At 36.9% G+C, this 19,314-nt stretch overlaps 1 protein-coding gene across 3 annotated transcripts in view; it reads left to right on the top strand.

Annotated features, from left to right (window-relative positions):
- Window positions 1-19,314, top strand: part of NAV3 (neuron navigator 3) — a 218,772-nt gene that overhangs the window by 72,923 nt on the left and 126,535 nt on the right. For all 3 annotated transcript variants that reach the window (XM_034402974.2, XM_034402973.2, XM_087874078.1), the window contains exons 4-5: window positions 11,126-11,198; window positions 13,691-13,874. In XM_034402974.2, the coding sequence (XP_034258865.2) occupies window positions 11,126-11,198; window positions 13,691-13,874 (257 nt within the window). The remainder of the gene's footprint in view (window positions 1-11,125; window positions 11,199-13,690; window positions 13,875-19,314) is intronic.

The raw sequence follows: 19,314 nt of genomic DNA, 5'->3' as shown, positions 1-19,314 counted from the left end.
TTTATATAAAATATAGTGGTAAATTGTTAGGCAATGATTCAATTATTCCATTACCACAAAGTAGAATATTTTGGCATAAGGTATTTTAAATCTGCCCTCAATCAGGGTAAAATATTAAAGCATAGTAACATGAAAGCTTTGTGATATTTAGGTACAGCAATTTCATTAAAAAATTCATTTTCCATTTATGGTTTTTGCCAGTGCATTGGCTTCAAATGATGCAGAAATTAAATAGCATTAGGAAAAAATGCAATGTTTTGTGCTCTTAATTCTTGCTTCCAAGAAGTGCCCTGCAGTGTTCCATTTACTCCCAAACTAGTATTGTTGTTCAGTTTATATATGAGGTTATGAGTGTAAGCAGACCATTTAAGACAATTTGTACCAAAGGTTCTCCCTGAAGAGTCTTGTCTGAAATCACAAATATTGTGACAGGGGCTGATGGATATTTTTGGATATAGTTCTCTCCTAAATTGCTTAAAAACAAACTTTGATTTTATGTGGAACATTCAGCTTTTAAAACCAGCACAGCAGAAAATTGAATGAGGGCAGTTTTTCAACTAGGGAGAAATTGTTTTGCACAATCACCTTACGCAGGAAATTCTGATTTTGACCAAATTGAAGTCTTCAGAAATGGGTTCTGGAAATTGGATCATAGACCACTTCTAGATGGTCACTATTTGGGCAATTCTTAATTGTGAGATTCACAAATTAGTTTAACAGAGCAACATATATTTTAGTGTATCAGGTAATAAATACAGGAACATACTGTCTTATGCCCTTTCCAAACACAAAATAACAGATGTGTCCATTGGCAGAATGCAAGACATATTATCTTCTACTTTAATCTAATAAAATTCTTCTTGTTCATGTAAATAAACTTAAAATCTTCTATTGGGGAGTAAACATAATTTGTGGACTGAAAAGATATTTAGAATATATTAATGAGCTCCTAACTTCCTTTTTGACTCAGCCATGATTTAATTGAAAGATCCAAAGAGGTCATGATTTGATTTGAGTTTCAGTTTGAGATTTAAAGGCAAGGCAGTTCACTTTGATCTTTCTGAGATTTTTTTTAAAGCTACACTTGGGAATCATCAAAACACCCTTCAATTTTGGCAGAATGGGATAAAAATTATATGGATGATTGATTCCTTAGAAAACCAATTCTTTGTGATACCTTTTTCTGCAATATTTTCTGCATATTTCTCATGCACATCTTTTAAGACAAAGAAAGCAAGGATCGAATATAGATGTCCATGTGTGGGGAAGCATGGGAAGCAAGTGTTGATATGTTCATTATGACATTGCAAAACAATCTCTTCCCCTTATGCATTTGTGGATGTCACTTAATCCTTTTGACATCATGGTGGCTAACTGTGAAGGCCTATGGATGACAAAAGGATAGCAGATTAGGAAGAACATCTTCAAATTTTCTAGCAAGATTACACAGACCCAATATATTAAATGAAAGACAAAAAGGACAAGGACAAAAACTGGAAAGAAGGACACATAACTAAGGCAGATATCAGCAGATAGCCCGAATCTGCAAAGATGAAATCAGGAAATCAAACGCTCAGAATGAACAAAGACTAAAACAAAAGTCAAAGATAACAAAAGAAGTTTCTTTCAACATATAAATAACAAGAAAAAAGTCAAGGAAACAGTAGTTCCAATAAAAAGAGAAGATTGCAAGGAAGTAACAGGCAGCAGAGAGAAAATAGAACTACTTAGCTCATTCTTTGCATCATTCTTCATACAGAAACTATAACCCAATTTACCAAAAACTTAACCATAAAAGACTCTTTTCAGAGTTCTGAAGGAGCAGGCAGATGTTATTTGAGAACCATCCAAAAATCCCAAAAACCATTTCAAAAATCCAAAAATACCAGGAAATTACCTGAGGGTTTGAAAAAAGCTGATGTGGTTTCCATCTTCCAGGCCTTGGAAACTACAGACCAATCGTCTTAACATCAATACCTGAGAAGATACTGGAAAAGATGATAAAAAAATAGATCTGTTAACATCTAGAAATAAATAAAGTTATAACTAAAAGCCAACACGGGTTTGCTAAAAACAGATCATATCAAACCAATCTTATTTCATTCTTTGACAAAGTGACCAAATTGGTAGACCAGCAAAATTCTGGGGACCTAGTATACTTAGACTAAGCAAGGCATTTGACAATATATGCCTCGGTAAGCTAGAAAAATGTAGAATAGACAGCATCACCACCAGATGGATTTATAACTGGCTGACAAAACTGTACTCAACAAGTAGTCCTTAATGATACTACATCTATATGGAGGGAAGTAAGCAGTGGAATACCACAAGGTTCCATCTTAGGCCCAGTACTCTTCATAAATGATTTAGATGAGACAATAGAAGGGGAACTCATCAAATTTGTAGATGATACTAAGCTGGCAAGAATAGTCAACACTCCCGAAGACAAGTTCAGAATCCAAAAAGATCTTGACAAACTTGAATAATGGGCCCTATCCAACAACATCAAATTTAATGTGGAGAAAAGCAAGGTTTTACACTTAGGCAGGAAAAATCAAAGGTACACGTATAGATTAGGTGAAACCTGGCTCAAAAACAGTAACTATGAGAGGTACCCTGGAGTCCTAGTGGATGAACACCTAAATGTGAACCAGCAGTGTGTAGCAGTAGCCAAAAAAGCTAATAAAATCCTTGACTGTATAAACAGAGACATAGAATCAAAATCACGTGAAGTATTAATACTTCACGTGATTTTGGCCACACCTGACATGCTGCATCCAGTTTTGGTCAACACATTAGAAAAAAGATTTTGAGACTTTGGAAGAAGTGTAGAGCAGGAAGAAGAGAAGAGCAACTAATTTGATTAAAGGCCTGGAGACTAAAACATATGAAGAATAGTTGCAGGATTTGAGTTTGGCTAGTCTAGAGAAAAGAATGACTAGTCTAGAAAAAAGAAGGACATGATAGCAGTATTCCAGTATCTGAGAGGCTGCCACAAAGACAAGGGGAGTCAATTTATTTTCAAAGCACAAGAGGACAGGACAAGAAACAACTGATGGAAACTAATCAAGGAGATAAGCAACCTGGAATTAAGGAGAAATTTCTTAACAGTGAGGACAACCAGTGGAACAGCCTGCTATCAGAAGTTGTCGGTGTTTCATCACTGGAGATTTTTAAGAAGAGACTTGATAGTCACTTGTCTGAAATGGTATTCTGCTTGAGCAGGGGGTTGAACTACAAGATCTCCAAGGTCCCTTCCAGCTCTGTTATGATTGCTTGATCAAGATTTCTTCAATACCTTTAAAAGAACACTTTGCAGAAACAGCTCTTACTTTCCACTTGCTTTTCTTAAATGTCAGACAATGATGAATGATCACCAACTTACTCTTTTGGGAGTTATAGTCAAGGCATGTTTAGTGGAGGACCAGGAGGTCTGACATAGCTGACTTGCAATTTTGATCTTCTTGGGATCCATAATACTCATTTTGTAGATGTGGAAGTTTAGGCACATCACATTGTCAAAGCTTATCTTCTTCTGGGCTGGACTCAGAAGAATTACATTGATTTGCTTTTAAATTGAGGTTTAATTTTTCAGCTTTTCTTTTTTCTTTTTGTTTCTTTTGATGGCTAAAGGCTATAATAAAATAGCACAGAACTGAATTAAATTATATTACTGCCTCTGATCATCATGTGATAACTGGCAAGGTAGCTGCCAGTTGATCCTCTTGGTCCCTCTTAGGAATAATTCTTTAATTAGTAGTAGAACTAAAATGTATCAGGTTTGTTGCCTGCTACAAAAACATTTTTTGTTAAATTGAAGCAAAAGAAGACCATGAGAGGGATTGGCATACAGGAGGGGGGTGCGGACCTGACGGGTGTTACAGAGACCTGGTTGGGGCAGGAGGGGGGTCCCCCTCGTAGAACTGTGTCCACCAGGTTTCTGCGCGTTCCATCGGCCGAGGGCTCAGGCTAGGGGCGGTGGGGTGGCGGTTATTATTAAAGAAGATCTAGTCTGAGGGAGGCCACTGTTCCTCAGATAGCCAGATGTGAGTCCCTCCTTGTGAAGTGAGGTCATGGGGTTCACATGGGCCTGCTGACTGTGTATCTGGCTCCCTGCCACGTAGCAGCGGCCCTGCCCTAGCTGCTTGATGTAATAGCCGGGGTGGCGATGAATACCCCCAGACTTATGGTCATGGGGGATTTTAACCTGCCATCTGTCGGCGAGACGTTGGAAGCGGCTCAGGACTTCATGGCTTCCATGACGGCTATGGACCTGACCCAGGTAGTTCATGGCCTGACGCACACAGGGAGACACACTCTGGACTTGATTTTCATCTCAGGTCAGTGGCTGAATGATCTAGATATAGGGGATGTAGTCATCGAACCCTTGTCATGGTCTGATCATTCGCTCCTCCGACTGGACTTCTGTACCACTGCCCCCCACCGCAGGGAGGTGGAACTGGTTAGGTGGTTCCGCCCCAGAACCACCTAACCGGTGGATTCCAGAGGGAGCTTGGGCCATTTCCTGAGGTTCTGGCTCACGATTCAACCGAGGACCTGGACCCTATCCCGCCTGGGATAGGGCAGCCGCTGGAGCCTTGGATCGCATCATGCCTTTGCGGCCTCTGACCCGGTGCTGGTCCCGTGTGGCTCCCTGGTTCTCCGAGGAGCTCAGGGAAATGAAGCGCTGGAAAAGATGCCTAGAAAGCGGTTGGAGGGCCAGCCGATCTGAATCCGACTGGACACTGGTGAGGTCTTATATTAAGACCTACCTAGTGGAGATAAAAGCGCTAAAATCTGAGTATTTTTCTGCTCTTATCGCGTCATCAGATAATCGCCCAGCCACCCTGTTTAGGGTGACCCGTTCCCTACTCATCAGGGAGCGAGGGAAGACCCCTTACAGGGGAGAGCTGAGGACTTCGTGCAATATCTGTATGACAAAATCGTTCAGATTCGGGAAGGATTGGACTCTGACTGGGTAGCTTCAGGTGGGGTGATGGAGGCGGGCCTTGAGAATGTCATTTGGGAGGAGTTTGACCCTGTGGCTCCCGAGGACGTGGACAGGATTCTGGGCAGGCTTAGTGTGGCCACATGTTTACTGGACCCATGTCCCTCCTGGTTGGTACTGGCCTCCCGGGAGGTTACACGAGGCTGGCTCCAGTGGATTATCAATGCTTCTTTGAGTGAGAGTAACTTCCCCGCCACCTTGAAGGAGGCAGTGGTGAGGCCCCTTCTTAAGAAGCCTTCCCTGGACCCGGCTGTATTAGCAAATTATCGTCCTGTCTCCAACCTTCGCTTTGTGGTGAAGGTTGTTGAGAGTGTGGTGGCACGACAGTTTCCCCGGTACCTGGAGGAAACGGTTTATCTAGATCTGTTCCAGTCGGATTTCAGGCCTGGGCACAGCACGGAAACAGCATTGGTCGCGTTGGTGGATGATCTCTGGAGGGCTTGAACAGGGGTTGTTTCTCTGTCCTGGTCCTATTAGATCTCTTGGCGGCTTTTGATACCATCGACCATGGTATTATGGGGGGTTGGGGATAGGGGGCACCGTGTTGCAGTGGTTCTCTTCCTTCCTCTCCGATCAGTCACAGTTTGTGTTGACAGGGGGACAGAGATCGACCTCGAGGCGCCTTGTGTGTGGGATGCCGCAAGGGTCGGTTCTCTTGCCCCTTCTGTTCAACATTTATGTGAAGCCGCTGGGTGAGATCATCCATGGTTTTGGGGTGAAGTGTCATCTGTACGCTGATGATACTCAGCTGTCCATCTCCACCCCGGACCACCCCAATGATGCCCTTGATGTGATGTCCCGGTGCCTGGAGGCCGTGCAGATTTGGATGGGAGAAACAGGCTCAGGTTCAATCCGTCCAAGACCGAGTGGCTGTGGCTTCCGGCATCCTGATATAGTCAGTTGGTCCCATCGCTGATTTTGGGGGCGAGTCGTTGCCCCCCAAAGAAAGGGCTCACAACTTGGGTGTCCTCCTGGATACACGGCTGTCTTTGGAAGAGCATATGATGGCTGTGGCCAGGGAGGCTTTTTATCAAGTTCGCCTGATCCACCAGTTGCACCCCTTTCTGGATTGGGATGCCTTACGCACAGTCACTCATGCCCTCGTCACATCCCGCTTGGACTACTGTAATGCTCTTTACATGGGGCTCCCCTTGAGGAGCACCGGGAGGCTCCAACTGGTCCAGAATGCGGCCGCGCGGGTGGTGATGGGGTGACTCGGTGTTCCCATGTAACACCTCTCCTGCGCGAGTTGCACTGGCTCCCAGTGGTCTTCTGGGTGCACTTCAAGGTATTGATTACCACCTTTAGAGTGCTCCATGGCTTAGGACCCAGGTATTTACAAGACCGCCTTCTGCCGCCAGTAGCCTCCCACCGAACAGTACTCTCCCACAGAGAGGGGCTCCTCAGGGTGCCGTCAGCCAAACAATGTCGGCTGGCGGCCCCCAGGGGGAGAGACTTCTCTGTGGGGGCACCTACCCTCTGGAACGAGTTGCCCCCGGAGATACGGCAGATCCCGGATCTGCGCACTTTCTGCTATGCCTTAAAGACATTTCTATTTCATCAAGCCGGGATGGCCTGACCTAACTTTTTAAATTGTTTTAATTTTAAATTGTTAAATTATGGGTTTTAATATAGGAGTGTTTTAACTATGGGCCAAATTAATTTATTTCAATTTTAATATTGTTTTAAATTTTGTATTTTCTGTATTTTATCTGTTGGCTGTTCACCGCCCTGAGTCCTTCGGGAAGGACTGTGAAATTGTAACATTAAGTATTCTCAGTAGTACCAGAAGGGCTATCAAATCTGCAAAACATTTGAAAGATTATTAAGTGCTTTAATCTTTAATCTGATAAATTCTAAAACTTGTCCAATTTAATATGGCATTTAAGAATGAACTGAACTTCAAAGCAGTTTAAACTGTTGACTTAAAATGTATTTATTTTATATCTTTAGAACTTTAAGGCATAGAAGAGAATTAAAATTTCCCCAAATTATCCAGCTAATAAATCAACAAATCAATAATCAATTGTAGCAGGTCATAAATCCTATAGCTATTCTGCATTCATTTCATTGGTGGGATAGGGCAATTTGATTCACTGAGCATTTAGTTTTATACTTCAGCAATTTTTCCATGTCTCATCCCTTTGGTTCTATCTCGTATTATCTGTCTTGTATCTTTCTAGATATGTAGAACATTTCCTCAGTAGTGATTGACAGTGTCTTTTAATATCACTCAGCTATGTCTGTAATGAGGAAAGATTTTTATATCAGTGCACCAATGTTTAAGTAACATTAGAAAGTTCTTCAAATCACTACAGCAGTGGAGAAATGGCTCTAATTTCTTTCATAAGTATGACTGGTTTTTAAGTAGTGGAAGGCCACTAGATTTTAAAAAATTGTATCTTTCACAAAATGAATATCATATCTACAAAATGATATATTTGTATATATTTTAAAGTTATTGTCAAGTAGGGTACTAAGTATAACATAAGCAGGCTTTGGGTTTGAGGTCAAGAAGCTAGAAGGCACAAGGCACAAGATACTCTTGTCCTAAAAGTATCCTGCTTCCTGTCTTTTATCATCTCTCTGCCCAGCATTACCAAGATGCTAGTGCCTACCCCATGACCTTAAGTCCATATTATCAACTCTTATACACAATTGAAATAAGCAAAGAATTATCAACTTCTTTGTAATTCTGATGACACCATATGAAGAAGATAAGATGGCTCCTATCCTAAGTATAGACTTTGCAGATGATGCAGATGTTCTTGAGGATTTGGTTGAACTTTAAGCTTTTTTAACCTTTTGGAATGAGAAAGTGGTTATAGGCCTAGACTGAATTAAAGCTCTGTCTCTGCACAGAGAATCCAGAGAATCCCTTGGTTTTCAAAGGTAGGGTTGCCAGGTGTCCACTATTTGAGTGGACAGTCCACTTTTTTCACATTATGTTCACTATTTTTTTTCACAAAATAGTGGACATTTTTTTTATTCAAAAGCTTTATGATGAAATGGTACGTAATCTAAAGCTGTACAGTCTAAGAGAATAAGGATAGGAGAATCGCGTTTTGTCTTTTTTTTCATAAGTTAGAATGAGACAAAGATCGAATGCTCATTGCAATAATCACATTTTACACAACAGCGCAAAAAATGCATTAAAGCATTTTATCTTTTGATATCAAAAATGTAGTGCTGAAGTTTTTTGCCGAATTTTTGAATTCTGCGAAGAAACGAGAAGAGTTGAAATCATTTTTTGAGTTTTGTGAGTCAGAATTCCATGAAGTTTTGCGCCATGTTCCAACACGTTGGTTAAGTTTGTTTAAAGTGGTCGAAAGACTTCTTTTAAACTGGATACCTCTAAAATGGTATTTTATTTCTCTTGGATCTGATGAGTGCCATAAGATTATCTGGAACCTTATTTCGGATCAGGAAAATGAACTCGCAAAGGACGATGAACCAACAATTTCAGAATTGTATTTATATTTCACGCACTTCTTCATGTCAATAATGCAAGACACCCTACTGAAGCTGGAAAGCAAGAAAATTCTTGCATGTGATCTTCACATTATCATGTGTAAGCTACGTGATTCTTTGCAAAAAAAATTACGATGAGCAGTTTTTTGGAATGAAAGTTTTATTTGCCTTACGTAAAAAACATTTGCCTGAGAATGCCGTGCAAAAGTTCAAGAAAGAAGCCATCAACGTGTATCAAAGAGCCATTGCGTACCTAGAAAAGTGGTATAATTTCACTGATTCAGTATATGAGACGCTAAGTTGTTTCAATCTAATTGATCGCAATAATCGTCCAACTTTAGAAGAAATGACAAACATCTGGTTATTATCACCATGGTGAGAAGAACTTCCACCCAACCCTCTCTTCGATGAAATTTCTGCCTTAGAAGAAGTTTATGTTCATCTGCAGGGCGATTCATCCCTTGATAAGTGGACGTACTTTTTCAAGAAAGAGCCAGCTCCGAGTTTACTGAAACTGTTCCAGTATTGTGCATCAATTCCGGTATCAAATGCAAACATTGAACGAATTTTCAGCATCATGGGAAATTTGTGGACTGACAAACATAACCGACTGCTTGTATCAGTTCAAAGTGAACTTTGTATATTTTTTAATATTTCTCAACGTTATACTGAAATTAAAGAATTATTCCTTAAACCCGGGAATTGATCAAAGCTGTGCAGTCAAATAAAAAATACACACGACAGCAAAGTAAAATGTAATTTAATATTTTACATATTATTATAATAAACTTGATGTTTTGAATTTTAAGTAAAGTTTTGAAGTGATTATTTTAATACATGTTAAAATGTTTGTAAGAAAATATATAATATAATTGTAAATTTTTTTTATATTTTTTTAGTACTTAACCCCCTCCCCCCCCGCTTGTCTGCTATTTTTTGGAAGCAGACCTGGCAACCCTATCAAAGAAACCATCCATCCTGGCCTCCTTTGATCTTGGTCTTCAATACTACTAGTCATGGTATTCTTCTGGACGGATCAGAGTGTTAGAAGCGAGAGGCATGGTGTTACAATAGTTTCCCTCCTTTTTCCAAGTCATTTCCAATTAGTATTGATGAGTGATGACATCAAGGCTTAGGTCCCTGCCCTATGGGGTATCTTGACTTTCAGATGTCTTCCTGCCATTGTTTAAGATCTTCATGAAGCTGCTGGATGAGATCACCTATTCTTCTAGAGCTCAGTAGCAACTTTATGATGATATACAAGTTATACAACTCAGCTCTAGCAGAACTGAATGGGTGAGCATTTGGGGGCCACCTGGATCCAGGGAATTTCCTGATTTGGTTCATGTTAGTATAGTATTACTCCATACAGGGTTCAATTTGGAAGGTCTCTTGCTTGAACAGCAAGTGGCAGTCATGGTTGACTATGCAAAGCTATTTTATGTGCCAATTTTGTTCATTTCTGGATCAGGAAGTCTTACTTACAGTCTGCCACACATTTGTCAACTTCCATCTAGATTACTGCAATGTAGTATACCTGAGAGTGTCTCTGAAGACTACTTGGAAGCTACAGCTGGTCCAAAATACAGCAATACGAATAATTCTAAGCATGCCTCAATATGCTTATGTAATACCTTTACTACGTGAGTTATATTGGTTACCAGTAAGTATCTGGGTCAATTCAAGATGGCCTATAAAGCCAATCTTAGCCAGGGATGGGCAATTTGCAAGATTGTCTGCCCATTCCAATAAGATAAGACAAAGAGAACATGTCCAACACTTAATTAATAGATCCCAGGAGAAGCACTTTTTCTTTTGCTGCACCTACTCTATGGAACAGCATTACCTCTGAAATTTAGATGGTCTTGATCCTGCTCGCCTTTTGGATGACTCTAAAGATGCAGCTTCCTCCAAAATAATGGGTTTTGTGACAGCTGTCCTGATGGTTGCCCTTGGATGGTTGGATGAAATTGCATCAAAAATAATATGTTTTATTATTTGCAATGGTTGTGGTTGTTTGTTATATGTCATTTTACTTACCTACATACTCTGATTTGTATGTAAATTGGGTAGCTATGATTAAAATAAATAACATTACCAATTTAAAACAAACCTCAAATGTTACCAGAGTAGTAACTGAATTTGCTTACAGACTCTATGGCGAATTTGAAGAGATCTCTTTCAGGCAAAGTTTAAAAATAAGTTTATTTACAAAATCACATTTCATTACACACGCACACACGCACACTTTGCTCTGTTGATGTGTTTTCACTGAAGCAGTCAGTCTCCCACAATTTAGGACATACCACAGTATTCAAGCTTGTATGGAAACTTTCATTGTTGTTTATGTGAGTGTTCAAAATCCAGTTTTCTCGTACGTAGGTGGCTTGGTGATTTGTCAGCATGCCATTCTGGATCAGCCCTTTATGAATTGTTTTTAAGCACCAAAATGGACAATGAAAGCTTTTATAGCAGCTGCCTAATTAGCAGTAATCATTCTTGTTAACTTTGCTAAAGAACTGGACTATGTGATGAATGTAAACTATTCATTTTGGGTTTTTTTTCCTCCCATACCCATTTGCAGCAAGCAAGTTCATCTCGTAAAATAGCCTTTAACTGCTTTGCTATTTCATGTTCATTTTGCAGATTGAGAATGTTGATGTCTGCCTTAGCTTTCTGGCAGCCAGAGGAGTAAATGTCCAAGGTCTTTCTGCTGAAGGTAAGAGAACCACATATAAACCAAGAAAGTAAAATATCTCTCTGAAAAGTTCATGAACTCTATTTTCAACTTGCCATCTGGAAAAAAATCTTTATTATGAATTACCTACTTTATTTTCTTGGAATCAGTTGTTTCTTTATAAGAAAATAAATATTTCATTTGGAAGTCAAATGAAATACTCAAATTATTGATTTATTCCTAGGTATATTTTGTGCATTTAATCTCTTACCTATATTTCTAAACAGATATATGGTGTAATTTCCAAGTACATTGCTGAACATAGCAGGAATATGATACAGTATTGCATTGTGTAAATAACTGAAATTTAGCATGGTCAATAAGCCTATAAATTCACAAGAAATCTCATTTTAAAGTAACAGATCTAATGATTTTATTACCTTCGTCGGTTCTGTTAACAATTATGTGCATTCATGTCACACTGTAATCAAATGGTTTAAAACTTTTGTCGGTTTGTTTAAATTTGTTACTCTTTGCATCACATATTATATTATCCCGGGGCAAATTAAATTTTTTTTAAAAAAATCCTGTTTTTTTAGCTTCACCATTAATATTTAGTTGAAGTGATGTCAGAAACTATTTTATTAGAATGCACAATTACTATTTTTGAATTTCTGTTTTATATGAAATTAATTATGCTATTGTCAAAGTTTTCAGACTCATTCAAATGTTATTGTTCATTTCTTGAGAAACCTGAAATAAATTATTTCTTGATAAAGAAAGAAGTAACATAAAATATTTGAATTTTTTTTTGTAAGAATGATACAGTGTCAGTTTTCATTTTCTTTTAGAATATGTATTTTTTTATTATTAAATTTCTACACTGCCCATCTCACCTAAGTGATTATTGATAGTCCTAGTCAGAACATTCAGTATAGCTTTTTGTGATTCTGAAAGATGATGTATTCTCAAAAACAGTTCTTAAAAGAGATTTTCACATTTATTTTTATTGTTATCATGTAGATAAGTTTCAATTACCTTAAGTCCATTGATCAGGGAAGCCTGAATGGCAAAAACAGGCCAGTTAGAAATCAGTTGGAAATATTTTGATATATTACTCAAATATTTTACAAAATTTAAAAATGGTTGATTATGTATTTCCGTCTTTCAGTTGCACAATATCAGTATACATTTCCTTTTAAATGTATATCATATTAATATCAATATCAAAAACATTTCTTATTATCAAGAAAGTAGTAACAATTTTATATATTTAATGTTTTTAAATTTCAGTTAAAGATGAATAAGCTTGTATTATTTTTATAACCACATCTGTCAGATGACTTTTTATCAGAGAATTTTTTAAAAAAAGTCTAGATTCAGGAACTAGAAAAAAATGCCCTACAGATTTTTATTCTATCTTCTTTTGATCATAAAGAAGGTATGATTAAGCATAAGAAACATTTTAACTTATTTTTTTTTTCTGAGAAATTAAGATGAAATTCTCAAATATGTCAGCTGGTATAATTTCAGAGGAACCAACAATACTTTTTTGATGTAAAAACCAGAGCTGAATAAATAGAAGGAAAAATAATTATTATACCAGTATAATAATGAATAAGAATGAAGTGACTTTTGGTCCTAGCATTAGACACAGTTAATGCTCGAGAGCAGGAATTAACAGTGGGATATTGAGAACATACTTTATGATCTCAAAACAGTTCTTTCCTCTCAGAAGCAACTTAGACAAAAATCAGCTAAAGATAAAGATTTAACTACTTCTCTGGTCATCCTCTGTACACATAAATGTGTAGGTATTAAGTATGAGATTGGATTTTTACTGGTTCCAACATGAAAACTCCTCTTTGTTGCAAAGTTAAATTTCTTTATCTTGCAATTCTTAAAGTGTGAAGAGATTAGTTCTGACAAAGACAATCTGTAACTTGGTCTCCAGTAACAAAAAGCTTCAAAAATCGTATGCAGCACTTTGATTTAGGCTTGGAAACACATTTAACCAGTATAATCCAAGACATGAATTGACTGGGTATGCTTCTGAATGATTCTGGATTGTCTACAGAAACAGCCCAATATAGAAATGTATGAAATAGTCCAGCAGAATTTAGTATTATATATATAGCTGAAGGAAGGCACAATACCACTTTAGTTACAGGATTATGAAATTATCGGCCAACATCACCAAATGTAAATAATCATCACATTGAAATTATACAAAATTGTTACCTTTTGAATAGTGATTATGTGCTATTAATGTGTTTGAATATATTTATGGTAGATAAATTTGGTGTTATGAGCCAGTAAGTACTTTAAAAAAGTTCAGCATATGATATAAAATTTATGTTTAATATCCAATATGAAACATGAGATTCCATCATAAATATCTCTAAAAATCTTGTCATATTAAATTCAAATATAAGGCAGTTTGCGGAACTGAAACAATAGATAATGTCCATTAGGCACATCTGTGAAGGAAAGCTAATTTCGATATTTTCATTTCCTTCTTTTTGTCTGTGCAGAAATAAGAAATGGAAATTTGAAAGCCATTTTAGGACTGTTTTTCAGTTTGTCTCGTTATAAACAGCAGCAGCACCAACAACAGCAGTACTATCAGTCCTTGGTAGAGCTACAGCAACACATCTCTCATTCTCCGAATCCTCCTGAGAGTGGCCAGTCCAAAACTCAGCAAGATATGCAGTCCAGGTAGGTCAGATTAGTTCCTTAATCAAATTGTACCTGAGATGGCTTTCTTTATGCAAGAAGTCTTTTCAAGCTCCGCAAAACAAAACTGAAACTGTGACACCAATGAAGTCTTATGTGGAAGGAAGCCTTTTATTAATGTTCAGAAAACTGTAATTGCTTAAAACAGTTTATAAACTATTATTCAGATATTTTTTTAGACATTTAACTTCCCCATCCCTGTTGACAATGAGATGAAACTGGCTGTTGGAAACTCACTGATTACACTGAAGCCTGATAATGCTTCATCTGAAGGAAGCTCATTTTAAAGACATTAAATTTCTGAAATTACTAAAGAATTACTAAATTTCTGAATTACTAAAATTACTAAAGATAATCTTGTTTTTTTTTTCTTGAAAGAGAGTAAATTCTTAATTTTATCATAATTTCTGTTTGCTGAACATAACGGAAAAAAGTCTTTTGTTCCTCTGTTTTTAAATTGCTTTTATTTCAAACCTAAAATGAAGTGATTGTGTTTTTCTTCAGATAGTTTTTTCATCAAAGGAGTTTGGGTGTTAACACTGTGGATGAATGGTATATATTGTATGAGAGGTAGATTACAAAACACTGAAAAATCATTCACTGATTTTTTTAAAAAATCATGAAGCTCCCCATAGTGAATTCAAACCAGCTATTGCTTATCTAAATACAACAATCAGACGGCAGGAATGGAACTGCTATTAAGTATCCTAGTATTTAGTCGATCAGATTTTTAGAAAGAGAAAGTTAACTATAAAATAAAGGAAAGATCATTGGTATAACAAAGCAGTGTTTCGTCTATCAAAAACAAATTTCTTGTTTTATATAATTATACAATTAGAGGTTGAATATATATTTTTAGCTAATTTCTTTTTCTGTTAAGCAATAACACAATCTATAATTTTTTTAACATAATCTTATAATTATGTTTTGTGACATTCAAAATCTTAATGATGATTGTGAATCTTTCTCTTCACGTTGAAATCATTCAGATAAGAGCATGTGTTAAAAATAAACACATACATTTTCTGTTCGCTTTACTTGTAATTATTTATATAAAAGATTGTGATGTGAATAGAATAGTAATGTGGCAAACTTGCTGGACTGTGGTGGGATTAAGAGTTTTAGGAACTTTAAGTTCATGGTTCAATGAAGAAAAGAGTGTTGCAAAACTCTTATGCGCATCTCTTGCTGGTTTTAAATTCCTAGTGTATCAACCTTTCTTTAAAATGTGTGGAGCCAAAACATACATGTCAGAATGTATGTTTTGTAGGAATTGCTTTGCTTTTTAAAACTAACTGAATATATATATATATATTTTCCATTTACCATACTATTTTCATATATTTTTCCACCTGAAATGAACTATTTCTTCAATATTCTTTAAAACAAAAGCCTTTTAAACTAATTGTTTCTTTTAAAAGGACAGTTACATATGATCTTTGGCTTGCCCGAGGTTTTCTTTTAAAGTTCCAGGTAGATAAATGGGGAGATAAATGGAGCGCAGAAATGTTGGGAGAGATCAAAAGGACCCTTGAGTGATGCAAAAAAATGGAGGGTGGAACTTTTAAGTTCATTCACTATATGTTTAAAATGATTGATGTGTCAAATTAAATTGTTTCCTCATTAACATATATTTTTTGATATTCATACAATCTATTTCCCATAATGTTTATGTTGGTGTTTCTCAAACTTAGCAACTTTAAGCTTTATTACACAACCTGTGATCTAGTGGGTCACTGTTTCAGAGAGATTTCCTTACCTAAACAAAGAAACAAAATGACTATGCGATGGCAAAAAAAGCAGTTTTTTTCCACTTTTCTGTTGGTTTCCTAGTTGAATATCCTTGTGGAAAGCTGGTAAGAAACATTAGAAATCCTTCCTTCCTTCCTTCCTTCCTTCCTTCCTTCCTTCCTTCCTTCCTTCCTTCTTTCCCTCCCTCCCTCCCTCTTCCAGGTGGAAAGTGAGTGAGAGGGGAGTGTGGATCAGAAATAGCACCTGGGATGGGCTAGGCTGAGAGAGAATGTCTGGCCCAAAGTGGTTTTCATGGCTTTCATGGCTCGTAGTATACAGATGACCTGCTGCCCAGGCAAATCTGGAAATTGAAGTCCACACAGCTTAAAGTTCTCAAGGTTGTCAAACACTGGTTTATTTGAATATTTTTTTTTTAATTTGATTTATATGCCGCCCTTCTCCAGAGACTCAGGGCGGCTTACAATGCACTAAGCAATAGCCTTCATTCTTTTGTATATTTATACAAAGTCAGTTTATTGCCCCCACAACTGGGTCCTCAATTTACCTACCTTAGAAAGGATGGAAGGCTGAGTCAACCTTGAGCCTTGGCGAGATTCGAACCTGCAGTAATTGCAGACAGCTGTTCTTAATAACAGGGTGCTTTAGACCACTGTACTACGAAGGCCCTATATTTTGCTTGTATAACCAGCACCTATACGAATGTATATACTATTGGAAATAGGTTACGTTAGAATTAAGTAAAATATAACAGCCGACACTATATTGCACTTTTTTTTTAAAGGTGTAATGATAAATAAAGATGCTTTATGTGGCTTTAATTATTTTTCTAAATCAGGTAATTTAATTTAATAATTAATGAACCACAACTTTGCATTGTGGTTATGCTTACGCATGAGGAATCGAAATGCTCACTTTTAGTGATTGCTTCTAGTTGGGCTCTTGTAAGCATAACTATGCTTATGCTTCCACCATAGATAGAAATAGCCTATGCTTTTGAAAGGACTATGTCTGTGATAATTGGAAATATCTTTCTTTGATACACTATCATCCTGGATGTTAAAAGAGAGAATGGTCAATTCATTGTTTCTGTAAAGTTAAAATCAGGAACACCCCCCCCCCAGTGTATCTTTTACTGATGTCTGTGATGAAATTAAATTTTTCATTGCATTAAGAAAGTTCAAGAATAATCAACAGCGTGCATTCTTAAAATGAGAAATGAAGCATTCAGTTCAGACGTCATCACTTAATACAAGAATCTACCAGATGTGCCAATACTGACCAAAATGTCCTAAGAATTATAATTCACAAAAGTATGTACAACTAAAGCCTTCCTACCCTTGGAGCTTGAATTTTACCAGCTGACGGCTTTGTATGACAACAATAGTCTTCATTGTGCATGAGCAGACATTCTCGAAATACATCAAGGAGTCATACAGTATTTTTAAATATACCAGATTGATACCCACTGCAATCATGATATGTCTAGCTGTCCAGCTGTCCATCTCATGGTGAGAAAATGTTGCATAACATTAAAAAACACAATAGCAAGCTTATTTGTAACTGTATTTCTTGACATCTTCTCTTTCTATCTTATCTGAAGGCTTCTTGAACTATACCCTTAAGCTGCCGTTTGTTATGTGTGTATCGTCTCCCACAAATACCATTACTTCACAGCTATATAATTGTGAAGCTACAGTATATAATTGTTATATCTATATAACAAGGATATGTATACTGGCACAAACATATAGTAAATGAAATGCTTTCATTTAAACAGCTTAACAGCTTAATTGCAGAAGATTCATAAAGTAAGACCTCCCACAAATGATTGTTTATCCAAGGAAATGTAAAATACAAATTTGACCACAGAGGTATCATATTTGAAAATGGAAACCACAGTGGTTTGGAATCCTGGCAGTTATAATTCTAAGAGACCTCAAAGACATCAAAATATGAATCTTAACTAGCTGGCTGCTTTGTTGGCAGGATCAATAATATTTAATCTATGCAACAGAGATAAAAACAGAGATAAATATATAGAGACTGATATGTAAATAAAAGCTCTCTGACTATGTGATGACTTTCCAACTACCCACATACTGAAGGAAAAATACACATTTATGGGTTAGAGAGAAACTGATTACAGAGCTGTCAGCAAAATCCTAAAATATAGATACACTAACATTATGACCTGTAGACATAGTGGTAACAACTTGAGATTCATATGGATCTGATTAATTCATTAGTTTTCTATGTATTACTTTAAATATGCAATGCATTAGTTTGTGGAACTAGAAGTCATTTTTTCAATGTAGTTGATACACTGTTTTTCAAACAGGATTCAAACATGAATGCTAAAATCCATGGGATCAGCAGCTTTGTGAAGTTTGTCATGTTAACAGCTAGCAAGTTTAGTAAAGTCATGAAATGGAAACAATCTTGAAAATATTTTATATGTATTATGCTTTGAGTACAAAATATCATGTGTTCAACCATACTAGTAGGCCAGAATAATGTCATAAATTAAGTCTACCATTTCATTACTCTGTGAGCAACAGTGGTGGGTGTTGTTGTTATTGTTTTTACAACATTCTTGCTTCAAAAGCAAGCAATTGTTTCACTCTTCCTACATCTCTGGTTTAAAAATGTGAAGGTAGAATGAAAAGTAATGCTTCCAACAGATGGCAATACTGATGTGCTAGAAACTTTGTCATGGTATTCATCTTTCTTTTCTCCACTTCAGTTGGCGAGGATGTTTCTGTGAGAAAAAGTTGTCTTGTTATTGTTTATGAAATGGAAGCCTACATGACCACTTGTCATGACCACTTTAACCAGCATATTGTGATTGAATTTTTAAAAGCTGAACTAGTCTTTCCAGTTCAAATCCAACATCAGATGCAGATTGTCTATGAAACTGGCTATGTTGACATGAATACTGTGTGATACTGAGTCAAAAAAAATAAATGTAAAGTTGATGAATGGGCCCTCTGCCTCTCTCCTCCCAATCCTGCCCTGCCAAGTTCTGGCAGGCCTTGGGTTTGCTCCCCACTCACATGTCACCCATTGCACACTTACCTTTTCAAGATCTCTGGATGCCATGTTAGGGAAGGAGGGCTAGCTAATCATCACTGGGCTATGTGGTTGCCTCCTGGAAGTGGCCACCTGTGGCACACTCACAATTCCTTGCCGAAATGGTGGCTGCTTTCAGGGGGCTGCTGTAGGGACCAAGATGAACTGTTTCATGTTGCTTCTCTAATGTGATCTGCACAATGCTGCTCATTTCTCCTTTAAAGTTATGATTTTCAGTAACATTCTGCCAATGAATTTCTTTTCCATAAAAAATTTCTCTTTAAGTTTCAAGGATGTTTAATTATTATAAGGATTTTTATACCAGTCTTTTAATCTTTTTCTTAGTTCTACAAATACATCAAACAATAACAAATATTAGTACTATTATAATAAATAGGAATTACAGTACTGAGTTACAGGATGAAATCCTTATTAAATATTATTTTGTTTATTCTCCATCTCCATTTGTTTGGGACCTGAGAGAACATCTCCAGTCAACACTTATAGGCTAATCAAGATAGATTAAAATCCTCTCCATTCTAGGTAATTTTCCAGTATTTCTAGGGATGAAATCCTAAATAGACTTAGAAAAATTCGCTGA

This window comes from Pantherophis guttatus, chromosome 7 (genome assembly GCF_059756535.1).
Source record: "Pantherophis guttatus breed Tessera chromosome 7, ASM5975653v1, whole genome shotgun sequence".
Lineage (NCBI taxonomy): Eukaryota > Metazoa > Chordata > Lepidosauria > Squamata > Colubridae > Pantherophis > Pantherophis guttatus.
This window is presented reverse-complemented; position numbering and strand designations above follow the sequence as displayed.